Source organism: Agelaius tricolor, unplaced genomic scaffold, assembly GCF_023055355.1.
Source record: "Agelaius tricolor isolate 1412-34295 unplaced genomic scaffold, bAgeTri1.0.p SCAF_15, whole genome shotgun sequence".
Classification (NCBI taxonomy): domain Eukaryota; kingdom Metazoa; phylum Chordata; class Aves; order Passeriformes; family Icteridae; genus Agelaius; species Agelaius tricolor.
In genome coordinates this window covers 19,584,205-19,609,308 of record NW_027269275.1, presented here as the reverse complement: position 1 = coordinate 19,609,308, position 25,104 = coordinate 19,584,205, and the positions used below count along the sequence as shown (strand labels likewise).

Below are 25,104 nucleotides of genomic sequence, written 5' to 3'. Positions count from 1 at the left end.
ACCCTGTATCCCCAATCTCTGCCTGTACCCCCCTCACACTTGTACCCCTGCATCCCCATCCTAAATGCCCCCAGCCCTCCTGTATCCCCCCACCCCTCTGTGCCCCCCTCACATACCCTGGTTGTACCCCCCATCCCATCCCATCCCATCCCATCCCATCCCATCCCATCCCATCCCATCCCATCCCATCCCAGTACTGCCCCTACCCCTGGTTTGCACTTCCCTCCTCTCTGCCTGTACCCCCCTCACACTTGTGCCCCTCCATGCCCATCCTAAATGCCCCCCCCCCTCTGTGCCCCCCCATGCACTGCCTGTACCCCCCTCACCTGCTTGTACCCACCCTGTACCCCCCTTGCTGGAGCCCCTCTCCTACCCCTGTCCAGCCTTGAGGTGGGCATCCCACCAGGATTGCTGGGGGATAAACCCTGTACCCCCCCTGACTTCTTGTGTGCCCCCCCCAGTTTTGCTGGGTGTGTTTGGGGTGGCTCTGGGGGGACCCCTGTGTCCCCCTGACCCATGGGGGGGCTTTGTGGAACTTGCTGCAAACTTTGTGTGCTGCTGCCAGGTGCCTTCTGCACTTCCCGTTTTTCTTTGGGTTTATTTTTCAGTGGTTTTATTTTAAAAAAGTAGCAGAATGGTTTTCCTGCACCCCAGCAGGCCCATGCACAGCTCTAAGGGGGTGCACGGGGAGGGGGGCACCCCAACCCGGGGGCTGCAGCAGAGGTGCCCACCCTTGGGGGGCTCAGGTCTGGCTCCTGGGGGGCAGTAGGCAAAGGGGTTGGGGCAGCATGGGGCTCCATCTGTGGCTGATGGGGGACACCCCTGGTGCTGAGCTGGGCTTTGCTGAGCTGGGCTTTGTCCCCCAGTGAGAGATGCTACTGGCCCGTGGGGTGCCCCCCCTGGGCTTTGCCAGTCCTGCTGTGGGCTGGGGATGCCCAAACCCCCACCCCAGAGCTGGGGGTGGCACAGAGGGGGCTGTGCTCGTGCTGTCTGTCCGTCTGTCTGTCCGTGCCTCCCGCAGCTGCTGCTGCCCACTCCCTGCCAGCCCAGGGTGGGGAGGGTGGCTGGCTGCAGGGTGGGTGCCAAGCCAGCAGCCTGCCTTGGCCAGGGGAGCCGTGTGCTGGGCCAGGAGCTGGGCCAGGAGCGCTCTGGCAGCGGGGTAAGGTCACTGTCACCACCAGCCAGGTGGCCCTGCCAGGGCGTGCTGGCTCCTGCTGCGTGCCAGGAGCCACGAGGTGGTGGCAGGAGCTGCACCTGGGGTCACCGAGGCGCTCACCAGGGGAATAAATCTCCTTTCATGGGCACAGGAGGCAGCTGGCTCTGCAGGCATCCTGCTGCCCAGCATTGCGGGCTCTCTGGAGGGATTCCTTGTCCCCAAGGGGATGCAGTGGCTTGGGGACCTCATGTCCTAAAGGTGGGATGTGGCAACAGGGGACAGTGCCAGCTGCTGGTGTGGGTGATGACATGGGGGTGGCACTGGATGGCCAAGGCACCTGTCCTGGCAGCAGAGAGGGAAACAGAGTGGACAGCACCAGCACTCCTTGTCCCTGCATGTGGGGCTGGCTGTCCCCATGCAGCCCCACGCGGCAGCAGGGTGACAGGACTGGTCCTTTTTGGTGCTGTGTTCTGCCCACCAGGTGTGGGGAGCTGAGGAGGGGTGGCCAGTGCTGCCATCTGGCCATGCTTGTCCCCATACAAAGTCCCAGCCCCACACTGGGGGTCCCTTCCCAAGGAAGTCACCACAGCTCTGTGTCACAGCCAGGTCACACTGCGAGTCACAAGGAGCCACAGCACGAGGCTGGGGTCCCCCCATGGCAGCCCACCCCCTGCCAGCTGGGGAAACTGAGGCAGTGGGGCAGGAGTTGGCTTGCCCAAGGCACTCGGTGCCAGGGCTGGGCAGAGCAAACAGGATTCTTGGCACGGGCTGGCAGTGCCGTGCTCTGCCTGCAGGCGAGGGTTGCTCTTTGCTGGGTGTGCAGTTTTGCTGCTGCTTTGCACCCCAGCTCTGGCTCCCTGGGGGCTGTGCCTGTGTCCCCACAGGTGACACCCCTCACCTTGGCGCTGCTGAACGGGGCAGTTGTTGTTCCTGCCCAGTGCCCAGCGCTGTGTGTGTGGCAGGGCTGGCACAGAGAGAGCAGCTTGGCCTTGGCCCCGTGCCCGCTGCCGTGCCCTTTTCCAGAGGCAGCTGCCTGTGGGCATGGCTTGGCAGCTGTCCCTGCTGCGGGCTGGGCCGGGGCAGGACCCTGTCCCCTGGGTCACCTCCGTGCAGGCTTGCAACATGCGGGGCCACCGCTGCCGTGAGTTTGCAGTTCTCAGCTCAGCCGTGGCCTTTCCTCCTGGTTTTCTGTGCCAGCTCCATCCCTAAAGCAGAGGAGGGGATGAACAAGGAGCTGGTTCTCCCCAGCATTCTGAAAAGTCCCCCTGGAGCGGCGCCCAGTGGCGTCACCCTTGTAGAAGCCATGTGTCAGCTCTGAAAGCCCCTGGCTTTCCACCTTGGAGCCGTGTGCAGGAAGGGGGGGGTTTGTCCCTGCTTCCAGGGCACCCTCGGGGTGGTGACATTCCCTGCTCCCTGCTCGGTTCCCTGCATCCCTCCCCTCCCAGCTCGCTTGCCAGCTAATGGCGCGGCTTATTCCTATGGCTTTTTAAGTGCTTAATGGCGCGCGGGGCTAATGATGCAGCTCCCTCTGTTCCTGCCGCCTGGGTGGAGGGAGGGATGGGTGGATGGATGGATGGATGGATGGATGGATGGATGGATGGGATGGATGGCGTCGGATGGCCCTGCCCAAACCTCCGGGAATGGGGACAGGGACATGAGGAGGGGCCCAGCCAGTGCCCTGTGGAGCTGGGGCTGGGAGCAGGGGCTGGGAGCGTCCTCCTGCCTCTCCTCCCTCCCCTGCACGGCTGCTCGGAGCAGTAATGTCACCATAAACGATATTTATCACGAGGTGATAAAAATCTATTTCCAGCGACCTCTTGGAAATGGCCCTCATAAAACCAGGCAGCAGACGGAGGCAGGAGGCAGACAGCAGGGAGGGGGCACGGGCAGGGAAATGGCTGTAATCAGCCTCGGAGCAGAGGCTGGATCTGCCGGGGAGCCGGCCCTGCCTTTCCCGACCCCGGGAAATTGATGGCAGCCGTCAAGGCCAGAGGGCTGCCCGGGCACAGCTGGGTGGATGCTCGGGCATCCCAGGGCTTGAGCATCCTGGGAATGGAGTATCCAGGCTGGGAAGGGAGGGCCAGAGGGATTTTTGTCTTTAGGTGAACAGGACAAGGGGGTTCTGTCCATCCTGGGGTGTTCCCAAAGGGACACCCGAGGGATCTTGGGCTGGAGTTGGTCCTGGAGCAGCACACTGGGATGGGATGCTGGGCTGCCAGCTTTCCTCCCGTGTTCCCAGCCATAGGGGTGGCCCCCTCCACTGTCAGGCACTGATGGGTCACCCCAGTGCCCCCTTTGTCCCTCCTGGGGGGCCACCATTGGTCCCAGAGCCCCCCCAGCTCCATCCCTTCAGTGCTGATGGCCAGGTGCTGATTCAGCATCCCAACACTAATTACTGAGCCCACAGTGGATCCTGGCTGTAAATTCTCCATCAGGAGTGGTGGAAAACCTCCCTGGCTCCTTTCCCTGCTGACCTGAGCAGGGACTTGTGATCCTGTGTAATTCATTGGGGTGCTGAGTTGGCAGGAAGTGTTTCGTCCTTCCCCACCCAGCTTTGGGGTTCACTGCCCCCCAGGAATCCCTCCTCCCTGCAGAGCTCATTCCTGGCTGTGTGATGCTCCAGCTTTGTCCCCAGTAGCACTGGGGACAGCCTGGGTGACCCCACGTCCCCTCTGCACCCTGGGTGATGCTGCTGGTCTGGGCATTTCTGGGGGGCTTGACCATGCTGGGGGGACAGAGGCCACCTGGACCACCTTTTTGGGGCTGGGGAGGTTGGATTTACTCCTAAAAATGGGGACAGTGCAGGACCCCCCTTGTTGTCCCCTGGGGGAGGAGATTGTGAGGGAAAACAGCTCCCAGCTGCAGGGTCTAATCTGCTGCCCTGATGAAGAGACTTTAATCACTTAAAGTAATTAACCAGGTGGGGCATTGGCTGGACACCCCCCCACACACACGCCTGGGTGTCCCCTGCCTGGGGTGGCTCCTTTGGCAGGAGAGGGATGGTGAGGTGGGAGCTGGCTGAGCATGCAGCTCCAACAGGGAGCTGTGCCAGGAGGGGACAGCAAGGACAATGGGGACATCCAGGAGATGGGAACATCATGTGCAGAGCCTCAGGACCCCCGTGGAGGGACGTGGTGCTGCTCAGGGACTCGATGCCACGGCGGGGCTCTGCGTGGTGACACGGCGGGGTGTGTGGCAGGTATTATCCTGCATTAAGGTTTCCCCTTGCAGATGGTTCACATTTAATCTGAGGCTTAAGGCAGCGCTGGACCTGGTGCTAAGTCCGTCTTTAGATGGCAGGCAGGAGCTGGGAACGGGCACTAAGCTGGAGAAGGGGGACACGGGGCTTTAATGCCACCATGCCACAAGTGATGGCCCAGCCGGAGCATGGCCCGCACTGGGATTGCTGTGATGTGCCCCCCCAGAGGGATGAGGACCCCCAGATGTGTCCCCTCACCCAGCAGAGCCTGGCTGCTCCTCCCTGCCTCAGTTTACCCCTGAGCACGCAGGGATTGGCACGTGTGGGAATGTCCCGAAAACCTGAGCCGCTGTGGGGTGGGTGGGGTTTTCCAGAGTGAAAAGCCCCTTGTGGCTGCCTCTGGCTCCCATGGCAGGTATTTAGGGTGGCGGGGAGGGGACACAGGTCACAGAGTGCCCGGCAGCTCTGGAGCTGGAGGTGGGTGAGCTGTGCTGGGTTGTGGTGTCCCTGAGATGGGGATGGGGAGCAGGGGCTGGGGCTGAGCAGCTGCGTGTCCTGTGGGGTCTCAGCAGGATTTGAGTGGCAGACACCAAGCTGCATCCTTCTCATCCCAGCTTTGGGCCCCTATGGTCTCAGGGGGTCCTAGAGCCAGGGCTGGGGTGTGGTGACAGAGGGAGGTGGGAGCTGCAGGGACACCTGAGGTCAGGGAGTGACTGCCCCAGGCAGGGCAGTTTGTCTCAGGGTGGAATGGCAGCATTGCAGCTGGAGTCTGATGATGACAGCAAAGGCTCTGTGCTGCACAACCTTGAGGAAATCCTTGTGGGTTTGAAAAAGCTGATTGTTCCCTGCAGGGCCGGGACCAGGAGTGGCAGCGCTGCTGCCAGCCCTGCTGTCCATGCATGGGTGGGATGCTCACACCCTCCTCTGCCTCGGTTTCCCTGGCTTGAAAGGAGGCTGAAGGGAACATTGCCCAGGCTGGCAGGGACTGGCAAACACGAGCTAGAAATGTCCCCACAGTGGGACAGGGAATGAGCAGGTCCCATCCTGCCCAGCAGCCCGGTGCTGGGGTGATGGAAGGATGAGCATGGGGGGAATTCTGTGTGGATGTGGAGCACTGTGGAGCACAGCGCTGCCTGGGCATGGGGTGGAGGTGCTGACGTCCCCACCAGCCACAGCTCTTCTCACAGCCTGGAGAAACTGAGGCACGGGAGGTGACACGGCGTGGCCAGGGCTGCCGGAGCAGCGAGCAGCCGCCGGTCCCCACGGCCAGAGCCCCAGAGGAGCTCGAGGAAAAGCCGGGAGCAGGCGGCTGCGTGCCCCCCGCCTCCCCCTCCATCACCTCCCTGTTCGCCGGCGAACAAATGTCTGTTCTTGCAAAAAAAAGAAGTGACAGGGGTCGGCGCAGCGCTTTCCACATGACCTGCCCGGGAACAGAGGACGTCTTTGTTAATCCAGCGAGCTGTCAGTTCAGCCTCTTCACAAAAGGCATAAACCACTTATTGCTGCTCTCACCCCTGACCCCGGATCCGCCTGCGCGCCCTCCATTGTGCCGTCTCGAGGAAGCTGGCAAACAATTTCGGCTCCGGCTCCCCCTCCCCACGCGGGGGCCGCCGCTTGCCCCGCCAGCGTGGGGAGCCGCTGTGGGGGACCCCCCTACACAGACACACACACAGACACACACACACACAGACACACAGACACAGAGAGCATCTCCCTCCTCCGGCCGCATCTGCGCGCCCGCCGCCTCGCCTGGCAGCTGCTGCTGAGGGGATGGGGGCTGCCACAAAGGGGGCACCTCCCTCCCTCCCTTCCCTCCTGCCGTGCCTCCCTCCCGGGGCTGCCGGAGCAGCTGGTGGAGCCCACAGGCTGCAGAGAGGGGGTGCTGGGTGCTGCTCCCCGTGGCCCCCTGGCCAAAACCCCGTAATGAGAGGGGACAAAAGCTCCTTAGGGTCCCTGGTTGGGACGGGCTGGGACGGCGGCTTTAGCCAAAGCCGCTTATGGCCTGGCACAAAGCTGCCAGGAACAGCCCAGCTCCTCGGGGCTGGCATGGATGGGGTGATGGTTGTGCCCTGCCAGCCTCAGGGTGCCCGGGGGGTCACACGGGGTGACAGCCAGGGGAGGGGGCTGAGCACGTGCCGCTCACCCTGTCCCCTCGAGCCCAGCACCCGGACCCCGCGGCAGGGCCGGTGTGTGCTGGAGCAATTAGATGCAGTCACTTTGGGGCTATATATAACCCAAATTGCTGCCTGCAGCTCGTTAGCTGCTGTCAGAGCCGCTGCTGTGGCCGCGGTGCTGAGGTGGTGTCGCCGGGGGGGCTGGAGAGTGACGCAGGGACCTGCTGCTCCCCAGAGATGGGGCATGAGGGGGGCTGTGGTCATGCTGGGGTGGCCACAGGGTCAGACCCTCGCTGGGGAATGGGGTCCTGGGGGGGGATGTGTGTGGCACTGGCTTCTGCTCCGTGTGGTGCAGGGTGGCTGCAGTGACACACGGGGGTCACAGCCAGGCCTGTCCCCCTGTCTGCTGTTCCCAGGGCTCGTGGCACAGTCTGGGTGAATGTGCTGGGGCATGGGGGGCCGCTGGTGCATCCCTTGCCCATGGCAGTAGCGTTTCCAGCCTCGTCCGCCCTTGTGGCATCCAGCCTGACCACAGTCTCCAGCCCCTTCCGTCTGTGCCAGTTCCCAGCCGGGCACGTCGCGGCTGTGCCGGCACAGAGCGGCCCCCGCGCCGGCGAGGAGCGCGGCACCTCGGGCTGTCTGGGGGCAGCTGCGAGATGAGTGCGAACATATTGTGTGGGCTCCTGGAGCAGGCGTCACGGTGTCGCTGCTGGAGAGGAGAGCGAGCGGGAACCGCAGCCCTGCCGTGACAAACGGCTCCGGCACAGCCGCAGCCGTGCCCACGCGGGCGCCGCGGCACAGCCGCACCAACGCTGCACCAGGACACGGAGAGGGGAGCCAGGTGGGCAGTGATGGTCATGGCAAGACCTTTGGGGCATGGTGTCACCTGCCACCGCTGTGATCCATCCCTCCAGCTGTATGAATTTCCTGGGGGGCCACATCCCCATCTTGGGAAGGGTTAACGGCGCTGTGTCTCAGTCTGGAGCCTTTTGTTTCTTTGCCTTTTTTTTTTTTTTTTTTCCCCTTCCCCTCTTTAATGAGGAGTTAGCGCAGCTGTAATTGTAGGTTCCAACTTTCCGCCAGCAAACACGCCTGAGAAACTTTAAATACGGTGGAGATGCATGGAGCCAGCCACCACCCCTCCCGTGGGCACCCATCAGGGCCAAGCCATGCCACCAGCAGGCACCCCAGCTCCCCAGGGACACCCCAGCTCCCCAGGGGCACCCCAGCCTGCTCTTGTGGGAAAACCCTCTGTTTTCAGGCTGCTGGGACAAGGATGAGAAGGGCAGAGGCTTCCTGGAGGGAAGAGCAGCTGGAACCGTCTGGGGGAACACACGGCAGGGGCTGTGCTGTGATAAAGCCCCAGCAGGAGCCAGGGGGCTTGAGGGCCTCAGCGACAAAGGGAACTGGGGGGAGCCTGCTCCTGCAGCCCTCAACACTCCAAAACCACCTTTTATCCTGAGCGCCGCCTCCCAGGCCTGGGGGGAGCTGGGGGACAGCGAGGGGTTGTGTCCCCCAGGCCCTACAGCCAGCCCCTGCATCCCCTGGGAAGAGCAGGATGCAGCCCCTCTGTGCTGGGCATCCTCCTCACCTCATGCCGGGCTCACTCACCGGAGCTGGCACCGACGCTGTGCCAAACCCCGGAGCCGGTGCAGCTGTGCCGGTGCTCGCCAGGCTCTGTGCCCGCCGCCCTGCCGGGGTGATGCCAGCCAGGAGCCAAAGACTGCATCCACCCCCGGTGCCCTGGCTGCTGGCAGCGCAGGGGTTTTCCGGAGTGCTGCCAGGTTGGGGTGGTGTGGTGGGGCTCTGCCGTGCCGTGCCCGCGGCATTCCCGTGGGCGGCATTTCCGTGGGCGGGTGGCACCGGCGCCGTGCACGCTGCAGCCTGTCCCAGCAGCAGGGGAGGCAGAATGGGGAAGCCACGTTTTGGGTGTCCTGGAGGCACAGGAAGTGCGCTGGCGTGGCCTCCTGCCCTTTGCTTTCCCACTCCACCAGTGCCATCCCAAAGCTGGGACAGAGCTGGGAGCTACGGCAGGCATTGAGCCCAGGGATGGGAGCAGAAGGAATGTGTCCTTGGCAGGGAGGGACACACTGGGGACAGTGGGGTCACTGGACATGGGGACACCATCCCCTGCCCTTGGTGCCATTCTGTCCATGGACTGCCACGCTGCCCTGCCCTTGGGCACCCTGCTTGGTGGCGTGGGGCACCGGTGACACGGCTGATGTGGTGTCTCTCTGTGCCTGTCCCTGGAGGCCACCAGCTCTGTTTTGACCCCCCTCAAGCTCTCCACGTCCTTCATACCAAGAACCTGCTGGGGTAGATGGGGACAGATGCCACCCAGGAGGGGTTTGGGGAGTGTCGTGCCATGGGGCCATCCCTGCCTCCTCTGGTTGGAGCCTTTTCCCCATGGTTTTGCCACTTGTGGAGCTGGCCTGCATGCCAGCTCTGTTCTTCCCATGTTAATAACATCACATAATGATGTCACATTGCTGTCACCTCCATGCACACCTACCCCTGACCTGGACGTGCCTGAGGCTGTGCCCTGCATCCCTGATCCCTGTTGTGGATCTGTCCTGGGAGCTGTTTCAGGCTTGTCCATCTGTGTGTCACGAGTGGGCCAGCCTCAGCTCAGTGCCATTGGACAAGCACAGATCCTGGTCCCCTCTCTCCATCCCTGGGAACATGTGGGATAAGCATCTCCCAGAGCCAGGAGGAGCTGAGCTTTATCACACTGGGACATCGGGGAGCTGCCAGCTCTCCTTTCAAATTTCAGCACTTGGTGGCAGAGCACCTTTCCCTCCCAGCCTGTTCCCAAGCACCTCAGGGTGCTGCTTAGCAAATTAGCACCCAAATCAACCTGCTCACCTCTAATTGGGGGTGAGTCTTTGAGGACGTGGCTGGGGAGGAAGGCGCCCGCTCTGAGGGGCTGCCGCCATGCTTTATCTGGGTGGACAGATCCCTCCTAATTGAGCAGATATTCCGTGTTCGCAAACAGATGGCTCCTTTGCATCAATTATTCCTTATCTGTGTAACCGGGGATGATTTGCTGACAGATAGTGCCGGCTGAAGTTAAAGCAAGGAGGCGGCCGCTGCTCCGTGCGGAGCCTGGGGGTCCCAGGGGACACGGGTGGTGAGGGGGGGTGGGATCCCGGCTGCCCTTGGGCAGGTGGGACCCATCTCTGGTGCCTTTGCATCTCAGCATCCCTTGGTGGGAAAACAGAGGGGGTGGGGGCTGCTGGTGCTGTGGGGCTGATGGGTGGTTTGGGGTCTGGGGGGCTCCCTGGGGAGCAGGAGGGTGCCAGCCTTGGCCCAGCTGTCAAAATCCACTTTCCCCACCAAGACCCTGGTCTGCGACTTCCCAGCTGCGTCTTGCCCAGTGCTGCTGTGACACGTGATGGAGAGTGATTAATGCTAATTAATGATTAGTTGCTCCAGGTATCAAAGTGCACCCCAGCCTTTCCCATGCCCACAGGTAGGGGATTGCTGCCTCCTGCTGCCGGTGGCATTGTCCTGGGAGGAGGAGCAGTGGCATAACCTCCTCCCTGAGACATCCCTGCCACCTCCAGGGATCCCACACCCAGCTGTCAGGGACAGGGCCTGATCCTTGGGCTTGTCCCCTGCCCGCTGTGAAAGTCACCTTCTGTTAATCACTGGGGAAGAGAAGAGCATCCTGCCATCACCGGGGCAGCTGGTGGCACCCCGCCAGTTGGGGCTGGGACATGGTGGCACTCGAGGACTCACGGGATGTGCCAAGCGCTCGCGGTTGTGCGGCGCTGCCATATGGATTCCATAAATTAAACCTTTCCAGGGAGCAAACGGTGAATTTATACGTCCGCTCGTGTGCGTGGCTCATTGAGTCTAAGGGCTTCCCAGCAAAGCATCCACCGACCATTCATCTCCATGTTTATGGGAGTAATCCCGAGCAAAACGGGATCAACATAAAATCCTCACCATGGTCCTAATGTCCCCAAATCAGGCGCACGTGTGGCAGGGGGAGGTCACCAGCATCCCACCTTACCTGGGGTGGGCACAACATCCTGTGAACCTGGGCTGTCTGTGCGTCTTTCCCAGGGTGGCACAACAGTGCTGGGATGAGCGTTGTGTCACTGTCTGTTTCTTTATTAAAGCTAAACAGGAGTGGTGACAGCCCAAGCTGTGTGCCCGGGCAGGAGGGTGACAGCTACAACAAACCCTGAGCCACAGCAGCGCCCGGGGGTCGAGGAAGGGGACTGTCCCCAAACAAGGCACAGCGGGAATGCCATCCCCATCCCAGCAGCACGTTTCCCTCGCCCGCCTGGCAGGGCAGGCGATGGGGGGTTGTTGATCTCGAGTAAACACTGCCCGGTTGAGTAATCGGGAGCTGCCTAACCGGCCAGCTGCCGCCGGCGGGCGAGGGGACGCCGCTTTGATTCATGTCCTCACCCCCCCTGCAGCCTTTCTTGTCTGGCTGTGCTGGGAGCCATCGGCCGGATCCAGCTGTAGCCCCGCGGCGCGGGCTGGCGTGCGGCTCCCGTGCTGGCCACGTGCACCGGCCGCCAGGAAAACAAAAGCATCTTGTGTCTGTGCACCCCGAACCCCCCCGTGCCCCCCACCCGTGCCGGCGCTGCTCCGACCGGGAGAGGCAACGGCGCTGAGTCTCTGTCCTGCTTCTCTTCCAGGCGTCCTCTTCGTCCCTGGAGACAGCTGCCACTAAGCCTGCGGGCGGTGAGTCCCGGCACCGGGTGGCCAGCGCTGGGGAGAGCCCGGGAACGGGCAGCACCATCCCGGACATCGGCCAGCGGACGCCTTTGGATGCGGAGGGTGCGGACGCTGGAGCCACAAGTAGGTGATGCGGGGGGATACGGGAGGGTACAAGGCTGCCATTCCCAAGGGATGTCCCCTGTCCCACTGTGGGGTGACCATCAGCCCCATGTGCTGCTTGGGGCTCCCGGTGAAGGCTCATGGCCAGCGGCTTGGGCTTGGGATCGAACACCCGCAGCCCCGCTGGGAAGGTGACCCCAACAGCACCGCAGTCCCTGCCCGCCATCCCCAGGGCCGTGAGTCAGGCCGTGGGCGCCAGGGAGAGCCGCGGTGCTGGGCTGGCTGTGCTGGGGAGCTGGGGGGCCCCCGGGGCTGGGATGGACCGCGGCTCCAGGGACTCGGCCGCCCTGTCCGTCAGGAGCAGCAGCATTTTTAGGAGAGGCATCACGCGTGCTTCCCGCCTGCCGCCTCCCTGGCCCGGCTTGTTTGCCAGCCCTTCCCGGCGGGCGCGCCGGGCCGTGTTGTGCTGGGCCATGCCAGGCTCCTTTGATCCGTAACAAGCGCCGATGCCGGTTCCTGGCGTTGGGCTGGGAAGAGTCAGGAACCGCAAGGTGCAGCGGGAGGGAAGCTGGGGCAGGCAGGGAGAGCCAAGGGGCAGCCTGCAGGGCCAGGGGGCTGCTTGGTGGTGGGGATTTGTGACCCCTCACATTCCCTGAGAAGGATACCCTTCAGGAATGCAGTGGCCCGTGTCACCCATCGATCAGCCCCACAGGGATTTGGCCGTGGTCTGGGGACCCCGCAAGGCGCTGTGTCCCCCGGGGGGGCTGGGATGCATTTACAAGCTGCTCACAGCCCAGCCGGCAGTGGTGTGGAGGCAAGCTGGGAGCCGTGGCCTGGAACGGGCCCGCTGGAGTCAGCCCGGGATTTATTACCCTGCCAGTGGCTGCCGGGCAAAGGTGACAGTGACTAATGGCTTGTTACACGCCTGCCACATCTCATCTGCGCGCCGCGTCCGGCTGCTGCGCTCCCAGCCCTGCTGAGCGGGCAGCCTGTGCTGCGTCCCTTCCTGGGGGGGACACGGGGGTGACCCCCCCTTTGCCCCTGCGGGGACCTGAGGGTGACAATGACAGCTGGACAGCTTGGCATGGCATCTATCCCCGTGCTGAGCGTGGAGACCCACGCTGTCAGTGTTCCTTGTGGCCAGGCAGAGCCAGGCTGGAATCTGTGGGAGCACCTCCATATCTTGGGGGTGGTGACACATCCCGGGGTGTCCTGCTGAGCCTCGTGTGACACACGGGACTTCCCAGTGCACAAAATCCCTTTGTGGTTGCCAAACCATGAGGCACTGCTCTGCCAGCACAGTGTCAATCCCATGCCAGGGTGGTTGGGCTGGGATGCCGAGGGGATCCTGCGTGCGTGTCTGGATGGATGCTGACGGAACCACAAATGCATTCACCAGGAAAATTAAAAAATTAACAGGCATTGGCTCGCTCTAGATTAGTAAAGGCAGGAGATAAAAGCGGCTCTTTATACCTTGTGAGAATTGCTGATAAGGGCATTTGTTCCTCTGTATTCTTTAAAAAGAATGCAATAAAAATTTAAAATAGAACGGGAAAAGGGAGTTGGGGGGGGGGGAAAGCACGAGGAGGGTGGGGGGGAAGCACGAGGAGGACTGGGGGGGTGGCGGGCAGCAGCGGCACCGTGGCAGCACCGGCGTGGTGGGCACTGGGGCCTGTTGGAGGAAGAGGAGGAGGAGGATGGAGGGGATGCAGAGGCAAGGGTGAGCTGGGAAGGGATTTGGGGGGGTGTGTGTGCTGTGGTGTGGCAGTTTGGGGACGGCTGGATGTCCCTGTCATGCCCTGTGTGTCCTCCTGCAGAGATGCCAGTTCATGGCTGGCAGTGCCAGGACGAGATTCCTCACTGAAGCCTCCTTCCTGCCCGAGGGAGGTGGGGGTCTGGCCTGTCCGAGCCAGCCGAGCCTGTCTGGCCCGTGGAGCCGACTGATGTGGCCGGTGAATGATGGGCAACTTCCTCCTGTGCGAGCGGGCTGAGCCCCACCCCACTCATGTCACTGGTGTCCCCAAGCCCAGGTGATGGTGGGATGGCACAGGGGTGACCACCACCATCCCCACCTGGGAGACACAGTGCTGTTCACTCTCCCACGCCTGGGGCAGGGGGTGCCTGGGGCATTGGGGTGCCCCGAGGGGGCTGTCCTGGGATCACCCCTTATTTCTGCAGGGTCTGGGCTCAGGACCACCCTGGGTGCCCACTGTGCTGGGCCACGCTGGCACCCCAGAGCCCCAGGGTATCTTGCAGCAGTTTTGGGGTGCGGGTCAAAGGCCTGGCCCCCATCAGTGCCTGGCACAGGCCTCCCCCCATCCTTACATTTGGGGAGGGGTCACCTGTGCGCCGCGAGCAGGAGTGACACCCCCATCACCCAAATTCTTGGCATGCTGCGGGAGGGACGAACACCCCGCGGGACCCCCCGCACGGGGGGAACCCCCATTCCCGGCGAATCCCCGGTGGCCCCGGGTGGGCGGGTTCCTCCCCCCCTTGCAGCATCCCTGTTTTCGGAGCGCCCCGTGCCTCGCTGCCGGTGCCCGCCGCCCCCGCCCCCGCCGCCCTGCCCTGCCCTGCCCGGCCCGGCCCCCGGTGAGTCACGCTCCAGCCGTGCGGCTCTCGGGGCGGCGGGCGGGCGCCGAGGGAAGCAGGAAGCGGCGGGGGAAGGCTCGGCACGGCTCGGCTCGGCTCGGCTCCGCTCCGCTCCCTCCCCATGGAGGAGCGCAGCCCCCGTTGGACAGCGCGGCCCGCGGGTGAGTGACCCCCCCCCCCAGCCCAGCCCAGCCCAGCAGAGCCGTGGGGAGGGGGCAGCGGGGTCCCCCCCTCGGGTGGGAGTTGTGCTGGAGGGGTGGGATGGGGCTGGTGTGATCCCGCCGCTCGCAATCCCCACCCAGCCCCTCTGCTGGGCGGTCTGGCGTGGGGGATGGAGGTCAGCCGGGGGACCCAGTGGTGGGGGGGACAGAGGTCACCCTGGGGCTGAGAGAGACTGTGCTGGGGGGGATGGAGGTCACCCTGGGGCTGGGGGACCCCTGGTATAGGGGGTGGAGGTCGCCCTGGGATTTGGGGGCACGGTTGTTTGGTGAATGGAGGTCACCCTGGAGTTGGGGGAGCTCATGGTGTAAGGGGCAGAGGTCGCCTTGTGTTTAGGGGAAGCCATGGTATGGGGGATGGAGATCAGCCTGGTTTGGGGAACCCCGTTGTGAGGGGAACAGAGGTCACCGTGGGTCTGGAGGAACCCACGGTTTGGGAGACCAAGGTCACCCTGGGGCTGAGAGACCCCATGGTTGCTCTGGGATTTGGGGTCCCTGTGATGTGGGGGATGGAGGTCACCTTGGATTCTGGGGACCCCATTGTGTGTGGACTGATGTCAACCCAGAGTTGGGGGATCCCATGCCACAGAGGGTGGTGGTCACCCTGAGCTTTGGGGGTCACTGTTGTTTGGGGAGTGGAGGTCACCCTGAGGCAGGGGGACCCTGTGGCCTGGAGGATGGAAGTTGTCTTTGGCTTGGAGGCCCTTATTGTTTGAGGGGTGGAGGTCACCCTGATGGAGAGGTGACAGAGGTCACCCCAAGCTTCAAGTGCCCTGTGATGCTGTGGACAGAGGTCACCCTGGCCTTGGGGGACCCCATGGTGTGGAAAATAGAGGTTGCCTTGGAGTTGGGGATCCAGCTGGGGAATGTTGTGGGGAGATGAGACCCTCTGGGTTCTGTGGCCTCAGGGTCTGGGGCCAGCTGTGGTGCTCAGTCCCCATGACCCACATTCCAGAGAGACCCTTGGGGTCATTTCCCATGCCTGGCAGGGCACAGGGTGGCCCTGACCTCGACCCTTCTCCTTGCCTTGCTGCCTGCCCATCTCTCCATGCGGGCACACAGGGTGCAGCGTGGGGCTGTGCCTCAGTTTACCCACCAATATTTCTGGACACCCAGGACCTCTGGAGCTGGGGAGGGACCGTGTTGCTGACTGAGGTGGACGCGGGGAGCCCGGGCACCGCACCCTGTGCCGGGGTGATGCCACGGCCCCAGCGTCTCGCCTGCCTCCGCCTTTATTGCCCTGCTCTGTCCTGGCTCTTCCAGCCCTGCCTGTGCTGCCTGCCGTGCCCTTCGCCCTGGGGCTGGCAGCTCACCGTGCCCTGTGTCTGCTTTGCATGGTGACAGGGGTGCCAGTCCCCAATGGGTGGCATCTGTCAATCGAGTGCCCCATTGGTGACATCTGTCCCCAAGTCCTGGGCAAGCGCCCACTGCCAGCGCTTGGAGCAGGAGGGGCAAGTGCCTTGCTCTCTTCATCCTCATCCTCATCCTCCTCCCGTGGCTGGGGGGCACAGAGCTGTGGGTGCCCGCTGGGCCATGAGCAGGATCCAGATCCAGGGAGGGAGTTAATGGAGGGAAAAGGCAGCGGGAAGCCAGCGCCTCTTCCTGCAAGGGCGCGCGTGCGCCGGCAGCACCGGGGTGAGCCCGTGTGGTTTGTGGGTGTGAGCGAGGCGAGCGTGCGCCCGGCTGCGTGTGCGCCCTGTTTGTGTAACCTGCCGGGGAGTGCCACAGGGCTGGCCAGCCGTGGCTGGGGGGTCAGCGTGCAGGGGGGGCTGCCTGTGAGCGCACTGTGAGCGCACGCGTGTCCCTGTGTGTGCGTGTGTGAGCGTTGCACAACCCCGGGGTGTGAATCTCTGCGTGCTGAGCGCGGTGACCCCTGGCTGGGGGCACGCGGGGTGCGTGTGCCTGCACGTCCCGCGGGGCTGAGCTCCTGTGTGCACACACGGGGCCTGTTCTGGCCGGTGCTGGCTGCAGGGCAGGGAGCTGCAGCGGGGAGATGGTGGCTTTGGCGGGGGGCCAGGCTGCCGGGGGGCACAGGGGGGGTGCCGAAGGACGCAGGACAGTTTATGCCTTGTTGGCACGCCAGCGGCTGGGACAGGGGTACAGGCTGGGGGGCAGCTTGAGGAGGGGGGGGGGGTGTTAGTTTTAATTGCTGCTCCTCTGTTTGTTCCCAGCCCTCTCCCTCAGCCTGCTGTCTGGCCCGTGGGAGGCTGAGGCCTGGAGGGGTTGTTCCTGGGGGGGTTTGTGCCTGTGCCAGCCGTGTGGGAGGTGGTGGTGCTCTCCCCCACATCAGGGCACGGTGCCATGGGTCACACCTCTGTCCCGGAGCCCTGGCACTGCCGCCAGCTCTGGGTGTAAGGCCTGGCCTTAGTGTGGGCAGCAGCAGATGGCCTCTGCCATCACAGCCCAGTGGGGGCACCCAGTCCAGACCACCGTGTGCTGGCAATGCTGGGGTGCCTCACCCACCTGTGGGGCGCTGGGTACCCTGACGGGCTGTGGGGCAGCCCCTCCGAGCCCCGAGAAGGAGCAGCTGGGACAGAGCTTGGCCTGCAGCGGCTGCCCGGGCAGGCTGCCAGGGGGATTGCCCTTGAACTGGCCCTTGCCATGCCTCGTGCTTCATGCCCCGCAGCCCCACGTCCCCTCCATGTCCCCCCACTGCCCGCCGGCGGTTGCACCGCGGGGCGGGAGGAAGTGCCCCAGAGCTCCCGCGCCCGTAACGGCGGCCGCCTTATCTCGGGCCCTTCTGGGCCCCCCCACCCCTTATCTGCCACGGCCGTTGGCCCTGGCTGGGCTGGCAGCTCCCCCTCGGCCCCCCCAGCCCCTGCGGGGTCAGCCCTTGGGGGCGGCCGCTTGGCAGCCTGCCCCCTCGATCCTTTTTGAAGTTTCAAATCCATTTAAGTCAAGAGGAGGGAAAGTTATTGCCTCTAAAGCCCCTTGCGTTGAGCAGTAAATCCTCTTTGCTGGGCCAGCGCCGCCTCCGAGCACCCGCGGGACCGGGTGGGGGGGGTACAGCCTGGATGTGTGTGTGTCCCCAACACCCTGCAGGCGGCTGCTTTGTGGCTGGGAGGGAGTGGGAACCCCAAAACATGGTCAGTGTGGGCTTGGGGTTCCTTTGAAACCCCCCAGCTAAGCAGGCAACAACATCACTGCTGTTTGCTCACCATTTGCTTGCTGCCTCCTTGCTCACCCTGATTTGGCCCAGAAAGGGGGTTCCCCTTGTGGCATTAATACCCTGGTGTCCCCAGCAGCATGGTGTCCCCAGCAGCGTGGCACAGCACCCCCCCTCCTGCTGTGCACCCTCTTTAAGGCGATGGAGCAGGAGCTGGATGTGCTGCCGGCACGCTGGCGTGTTTTATTTGATTTCCTTTCTCCCGAGCTGGCAATATTTAAATATTAATGCCTGCCTCTAATTGCTGGGTCAGAGGAGCGGGGCGGCGCGGGAACGGGTGCAGGGGCGGCTGATTTTGTTGTCTCGGGGAGTGTTTGCCGAGGAAAAATGTTTGTGCACACACACATAATTTTACTCCCTTGGGATTTACTTGGCCTTGGGAGTGATGCAGGGGGGCGAGGCTGAGCCATGATGCCACCGGGCCATCATTTTGCAGCAGGGCACCCACCCCCCGCATCCGGGGGGCCCTTCTCCCGCGCCCGCAGAGGGATTGTTAATAGCAGGGGAGAGGGGGGTGTTTTATTTTCTCTCCGGGCAGCGCGGCGTCAGATGCTTGCGTGCTCGCTTCCTGTAATAAAGCGACCGCCGGCGCGCTTGTCACCTGCTCTCTGTTGTGCTGCCAAGCGCAGACATGCCGCTCCTCGCTGCGGGCCCTGGCGTGCTCCCCGCTGCCGCCGCTCCGTGCCCGCCCCGGGCGCTCGCCCCGTGCCAGCGCGGCGGTAGCAGGTGTTTGGGCAGGGTGTGATGGTGCCTGTTGCCGCACGCCCCGTGCGGGCGGGGGCCGTTTAACTGTTCCTCACCGCGGCCGTGCCCCGTTTGATGCCCTCCCTGCTTGGCGCTGGGGTGTCCTGATCCCCTGCTGCTCCCCCGGCGCTGGGGCTGCGCCGTGGCAGAGCCAGCCCAGCTGCAGGCAGGTGGCTCTGGTTGTCCCCAGCTGTGCCGCGCAGTTGGAGAGGGGAGGTCCGTGCAGCGTGTGCCATGCAGGGGATGGGATGTGCAAGCTGCTTGGCACTGCTGTTGCCCACCGTGCAGCGTGTGCCATGCAGGGAATGGGATGTGCAAGCTGCTTGGCACTGCTGTTGCCCACCGTGCAGCGTGTGCCATGCAGGGGATGGGATGTGCAAGCTGCTTGGCACTGCTGTTGCCCACTGTGCTGTGCTGTGCTGTGCCATGCAGCTGGCTTGGACACCAGGTCACTGCCCCCTGTGCCGTGCTGTCCCTTTGCATGCACAGTCCTGGTGCCAGCACCTTGGCAGTGCTGTTAGGGGATTTTTTCCCCCATTGGGAAATCTCTCTGCTCCCCTTTGGATCCCTCACTGGTTTGCCAACCCCCGCAGCCGTTGGTTCTTGGCTGTGCAATCTCCTTCCTCCTGCCTGCATGGCAGTCCTGGTTAACCGGTGTTTGCTGGGTCCTGCTCCTGTTAACCCCGGCCAAGGGAACTCTGTACCCTTGAACCTGGCAGGGAGGCTCCTTGCAAGGGGCTAACACGGGGTCTGCTCCCCACAGGCAGCCTGGAGCGTGGTAGATGTGGGGTTTAGGGATGAATTACACCCACCTATCCCCCGTGGAGGAGGCAGGCTGGGTTTTCCTCCTTCCCACCCGCATCCTGCCCCTCTCCAGCCCCGGCTCCCGGCGCTGCCTTTGTTTCCGCTGTATAACAAGATGATGGGTTAGGGTCAAGCTGCGGGTTCATAACTTGTTGGAAGACTTTGCCGAACAATAAAGGTGTCTGGCTTTATATCTGCTCGTATTTTATCCGCGCCACGGCCTTTCCCCAGCGCCGGCCGGGATTTATGGCGGGGGATATTTGAACGTGTCGAGGCGAGCTGGGGAAGCCGAGGCCAACCCCCTCCCCACGCCTTTGCATTCAGTGCCTGGGCGCTGAAATATTTACCTTCCAGCTCCTCTGACAGTTCAAGCCGTCTCGTGAAGCAAAGGTTATTGAACTGCGAATGTTATGACATTACATTTTTGTGTCTGCACTTTCTAGATGCGTGATGCAGCCTGAATGATAAGTGATCTCGGGGTTAAGGGTGGGGTATTTTTTTTTTCTTCCCTTTCTGTTCCTTTCCCTCCCTCCCTGCTCTCCTCCCTGAGCTGTCAGCTCTGCTGGCGCTTGATAACGCTCCCTTTTATTGCCCTGCCTTTGCATTCCTGCTGCTGGGCTCCCTGCAGTTGAGGTGGGTGCTGGGAAGGCGGGAGAGGGACATATCCAGCTCAGAAGCCTGTCTGCCTTGGTGTGTGCCTCAGTTTCTCTAACCTTCATGCCCTGAGAGGTCACCCATGCCAGCAGCCCCTCTTCATGGTTGGTAGGGAAATGCTGCATCCTGTGTCCCACCAGGACCATAGAATCACAGGGTAGTTTGAGATGGAAGTGACCTCAAAGCTCCTCTCATTCCAACCCCCTGCCATGGGCAGGAACACCTTCCACCAGTCCAGGTTGCTCCAAGCCCCATCAAACCTGTCCTAGCCATGGTGTGGGGCAGGAGATGATGCCTGATGTCGCTGGTGCCAGTCTGTGCCCATCTTGCAGGTGCATTGGTGGGATTTTGGGGTGCTGAGGTGATGCTCCCTGCTACCCTGGTATCCCCCTGGTACCCTGTATGTCAGGGCTCTGAGTATCTCATCAGCTGTCCCCGCTTCAGATGCAGCATGCTAGGTGGCCAAGTGGCCAGGGGGACAAGTGACAGCAGGCCTGGGCTGTCCCATACACACTAGAGGGCAGCAATAAACTGGATCAGTGGGCTGTGCTCTGTCCCTGGGGGCGTTGAGGGGTCTCACCCCCCAAATTGCCCTGGCACTGTGGGTTTGCAGCGGGGGCACACTTATTTTTCAGGGGTGCCTAAACAAAACCGTTGCAGCAGGAGGAGGCCCCTCCAACCACTTGGACCCACAGTGTCATTTCGTCCCAAGAGAAAATGAATTAAGTCATTCCATAAATTTGGCTGTGTGTGCTGCTGGTGAATCACATCTGCACCCCGCTTCCCCCCTGGCTTTTCCCTGGGCTCCCCCTCCCTGCTCAGCTCCCTGCAGGAGTCAAGATCTCACCCTGCAGTGCCTGGAGATTTCCAAGGGCTCAGGGCTGGCCGAGCATCCCGAGCATCCCGGGTCGGGGCGGCTGCCAGAGCTAACAGAATCCAGCTGTGCTCCCAGGCAGGCAGGGGGGGCCGTGGGGAAAAGGGGGAAAAAAAAAAAGAGGTCAGGGCCCGGGAAATTAAATGTTCATAAATGTAGGCCCGAGCGCTTAAAAAGTAGGGCAGTGCCATTAAATCTCATTAAAGTTTAATACCTATCAGTGCCACTTCAGGCAGCCCTTGGACATTGCTTTAATTTGATGGGTGTTAAGGGAGAATTATCAAATAATTGTGCTGGCTGGGGACTTGCTTTTATCATGTTACATGGAAAGCTCTCGCGGCTTTGTGCCGCACATCAAAACAGCGGCGGGTAGGTATTGTTCTGGGGAGGGGATGGGGGCAGCTGCAGGGGGGTCCCCACTGTCCCCATCGCCCTCAGAGGTGGCAGGAGGGATGAGGGACACCGGATCAGGTTGTTACAGGGATTAGCTGCCCCAGTGATCAGCATATTCTGCCCAAATTTAAGCCATCTGCCCCCAGCAGGGGTTTGCTGCCCCAGGTTGCCAGCCTTGAGGGTGGCAAGGGGACAGGGAGCATCCTGCCATTGTCCCCATGGATTCTGCCATTATCCCTGTGGGCTCTGACAGTGTTCCCATGGGTCCTGTCACCATCCCCCTGGGTCCTGCCATCATCCCTGTGGGCTTTGCTGGTATTCCTGTGGCTCCTGCCACCATCCCCATGGGTCTTACTGGTGTCCCCAAGGGTCCTACCATCATTCCCATGGGTCCTTCACCATCCCCATGGGTCCTGTCACCATCCCCATGGGTCCTGCCATCCCCCTGGGTCCTGCCATCATCCCTATGGGCTTTGCTGGTGTTCCCATGGCTCCTGCCACCATCCCCATGGGTCTTACTGGTGTCCCCAAGGGTCCTACTATCATTCCCGTGGGTCCTGTCATCATCCCCACGGGTCCTGCCATTGTTCCTGTGGGTCCTGCCAGTCTCTCCATCAGCCCTCCTGGTGTTCCCGTGGGTCATGCCAGTGTCCCCATGTCCCAGCGGGGTTGTGCCACTCTTCCTGCACTTGCCTCCCCCGGATCATGCCAGTGTGGGGCTGTGGGTGCTGCTGATTAATACTAATTTTTGGAGAGGCTGTGGGGTCTGTGGGGAATTGCAGATGGGAGGAGCTGGGGATGGCCATCTCTGTGCAGAGGCAAGGACATGGGCCTATGCATTTTTTATAGAGTGCACCCGGGGTTATTTTTATTTCTTTCTATTTCCTTCCTCCTCCCCTCACTGTAAAAGTCCCTGTTGATAAAGAATTAGTGCCAGGTCGTTAGTCCTGGTTTTTATGAGATAAACCCAGGCACAAGGTGCTGTCGTGTAAACGCCAGGGCCAGGGGAGCGCAGGGACGGGGAGAGCGGAGCTGCTGCCATGAATTATTCAGCAGCTCCTGATTTCACATTATTCTCACTGATACTTTTACAACCTGTCAGTAAATAAAAAGATTCTACATTATTTATAGAAATGGGGTAGGAGAATTTACTGTTGCTATTATTAGGGGCTGCTCAGCACCGCGTTAATGAGGGATGGGTGGTGGCGAATGCTGCTTCCTGTGGGCATGGTGTCCCCCGTGTCCTTCCGGGTGCCACCTTGCTCCCCAAGGATCACTGTGTCTCTCACTGCTGGGGCTCCATGGGTTTGGGCTGTTTGAAGGGGGATATCTCCTTCCTAAGGACATCTTCTTCCCAGTGACACATCCCTGCAGGTGATGCCTGCCCCAGTTCATCCATGCCAGGGAGGTCACCTTCCAGGGGATGACATCTTCCCAGGGATGTCTCCTTCCTGGGGGCATCTCCTTCCCAAACATGCCTGCTTCCTGGGAACACCTTCCTCAGGACTGTGTCTTCCTGGAGACATCTTCTCAGACACATCTCCCTCCTGAGTATCACATCTTCCCAGGGACATCATCTTCCTGACACTTTTCCAGAGACGCCTCCCTGTGGATGACACCTTCCCAGGGACATCCTTGTGGGGGATGTCTCCTTCCAGGAGATGATATCTTCCCAGAGACATCTTCTTCCCAGGGGCAACTCCCTGTGGATGACACCTTCCCAGCAACGTCCCCTTGCTGGGGACATCTCCTTCCAGGGATGTCTTCTTCCTGAGCACATCTCCTTCCTGAGCACATCTCCTTCCCAAAGACATCTGCTTCCTGGGGTCATCTCCTTCCCAGGGACCACATTTTCTCAGGGTCATGCTCTGCCTGGGGACGTGTCCTTCCCTAGGACATCATCTTCCCTGGGACCCCTTACCAGGAGCATCTTTGCTGTGGATGTTTCATTCCAGGGGATGACATTTTCCCAAAGACACCTCCTTCTTAAAGACATCTGCTTCTTGGGAGCATTTTCTTGAGAATGTCTCCTCCCTGGGGACCACATTTTTAGGAACATCTCCTTCCTGGTGACCACAGGGATGTCTCCTTCCCAGGTGCCAGCCCTGGGACACACATCTCTGCCAGAGGAGGATGCTTTCCAGTCATGCAGTTCCATTTCTGTCCCCATCCTGTGAGTTGTTCCCACCATCCCTCCTGGCTCTGCATCCCACCCTGTTGCAGGAACTGGAGGGGCTCCACTTCCAGCCTGTCCCCCCCTTCCCATCATTTGCCTGTCGCCAGCACAGGAGCCATCCCACCCACACCCCCGCCAGCCCCCCAGATCCCATCTGGGCTTCCTGCATCCCTGATGTGACAGCTCCAGGGAGGTGGAGAAGCATCTCACGGGGCTGGGAAGCCCCGAGGAGGGGGGTGCTGGGCTGTGGGTAAACCAAGGCACGGCAGCAATGGAAAAACCAGGAGGAAACCCAAGCTGTAATGGTTTGTCTGCGGTGTCCTAAGGTGGCTGCTCCCAGGCTGCCGGTGACAGGTTTATTGGCAGGCAGGCCGGGCTGGAAGGATTGTGGGCTATTTACAGTGCTGGGGCCGTGACTTTGCGAGCAGACAGTTAACATAAATTCACATGATGGATCAGTTATCACTTCATTGAACTGGTGGCGGATCCATTGAAGGCTGTGCAGTAACATACTGTTTCCTGGCTCTGCACAGCGCTGGGATACATTAAATACACTTTATTTATAGCTTACCATTGCTGCACTGTGGGCAGGAGAATGCAGCTTTTGCAACTATCATCTAATTTTATGATGAGCATTAAAGCAAGGCCTATAATTTGCACCTTTTTATTCATTAGACACTGGTGCAGCCATAAGTCAAGAATGCCCAGGGATTTAGATGCAGATCCAGAAGATAAACTATTGACAAGCCAGATGTATTTTTACATTAGTGTGCCTTTACAATAGTTTATGTTGAGAGTGGAATATAAATTGCATTATTAAATACGAACCACTCTTGTAACCGCTGCTCTTCCTGCGTGTGTGCAGGCAGGGTGGGATTCGGAACCGCAGAGCACGGAGGCTTTGCCTAATGGCTCCAGGTTGGGGGGAGATTGTTATTTTGGCTTATTTTATCCGTGGATATGCTGATGCATCAGAGCAGGGGTCTGTCTCAGTGCTGCCCCTAGGAGGAGGCATCCTGAGGGATGAAGAGATGTGGGATGTCAGAGCAAAGCCATCCCAACCACGTGCCCCCAGCAGGGACCTCGGCTCGGCCGCTGCCACCCGGCCAGCAGCGAGTTAAATCCTTTTGTTTCTGAGGCAATACAGTTTATATTATGAGCATGAATAAAAGATGGTTGTGCTAGGGGTAGCTGTCAGGATCTTCGCCGCCTATAAAGGCTTCTACTGTAGCTTGACAGTAAAAGACTGTGTTTGGGGACTGATGTGGTTTCTCAAAGGAGCTAAATAAATAAGGGACGCTTATTTTTACACCAGTAAAGGCTGCTGGAAATTTAAAGCCCTGTTTATCTCACTGAAATCACGGTGTTTATTGTTATCTCGTGGAGGGGGAATTTGCATGTTCACTAATAATTAACCCAGCCCAGCATTCTCCCTGCCATACCTGTGGCAGCCCTGCCGTTATCTGGGGGGAGGAAACGCTTGCAAATCAAATGCAAATATTGACCCTGCCTGGGCCGGGCGCTGCGGTGGCAGGAGGGCAGGATGGAGGGGCTGGCTGTGAGTGTGGGACACGAGGGGGCAGATGGGAGCCACCCCCATGGCCACCCCATCCTTATTTTTGCCCTATTCCCATTGACATCCCATCCACACTGATGTCTTTCCATATTTCCACCCCACTCCCATTGCCATCCTGTCCCCATGGCCACCCTGTTGTCATTACCACTCCATCCTTTTTTCCATCCTATTGCCATGGCCACCCCATCGCCACTGTCACCCTCTGATACCCCATTCCCATTGTCACCATGTTGCCACCCCATCCTTCTTTTCACCTCAAGCTCATTGCTGTCCCATGCCCACCCCATCTTCATTGCTACCCAGCACCCATTGCTATCATATGTCCATTCCTGTGCCCATTGCCACCACATCCATATTTCCACTCCATCTCCATGGCCACCCCTTTCCCATTGCCACTTCATCCTTATTTCCACCCTCGTCCTACAGTCACCTCATTCCCATGATCACTGCCACCCTATCCTTATTGTCACCCTGTCCCCATTGACACTCCATCTTTATTTCCACCCTATTTCCTTTGCCACCCCATCCTTTTTTCCATCCCATCCCTGTGGCCACCCCTTTGTGGCGGGCATTAACAGGCGTCCCATCCCAGTTGCCAGTCCTGGTGCCACCAGATGCTGCGGCTCCGTGTCACACCA

At 61.1% G+C, this 25,104-nt stretch overlaps 1 protein-coding gene across 4 annotated transcripts in view; it reads left to right on the top strand.

Annotated features, from left to right (window-relative positions):
* The window catches only part of GSE1 (Gse1 coiled-coil protein), a 102,177-nt gene that overhangs the window by 25,286 nt on the left and 51,787 nt on the right, over positions 1–25,104 (top strand). For all 4 annotated transcript variants that reach the window (XM_071440795.1, XM_071440799.1, XM_071440796.1 and 1 more), the window contains exon 2: positions 11,128–11,290. In XM_071440795.1, the coding sequence (XP_071296896.1) occupies positions 11,128–11,290 (163 nt within the window). The remainder of the gene's footprint in view (positions 1–11,127; positions 11,291–25,104) is intronic.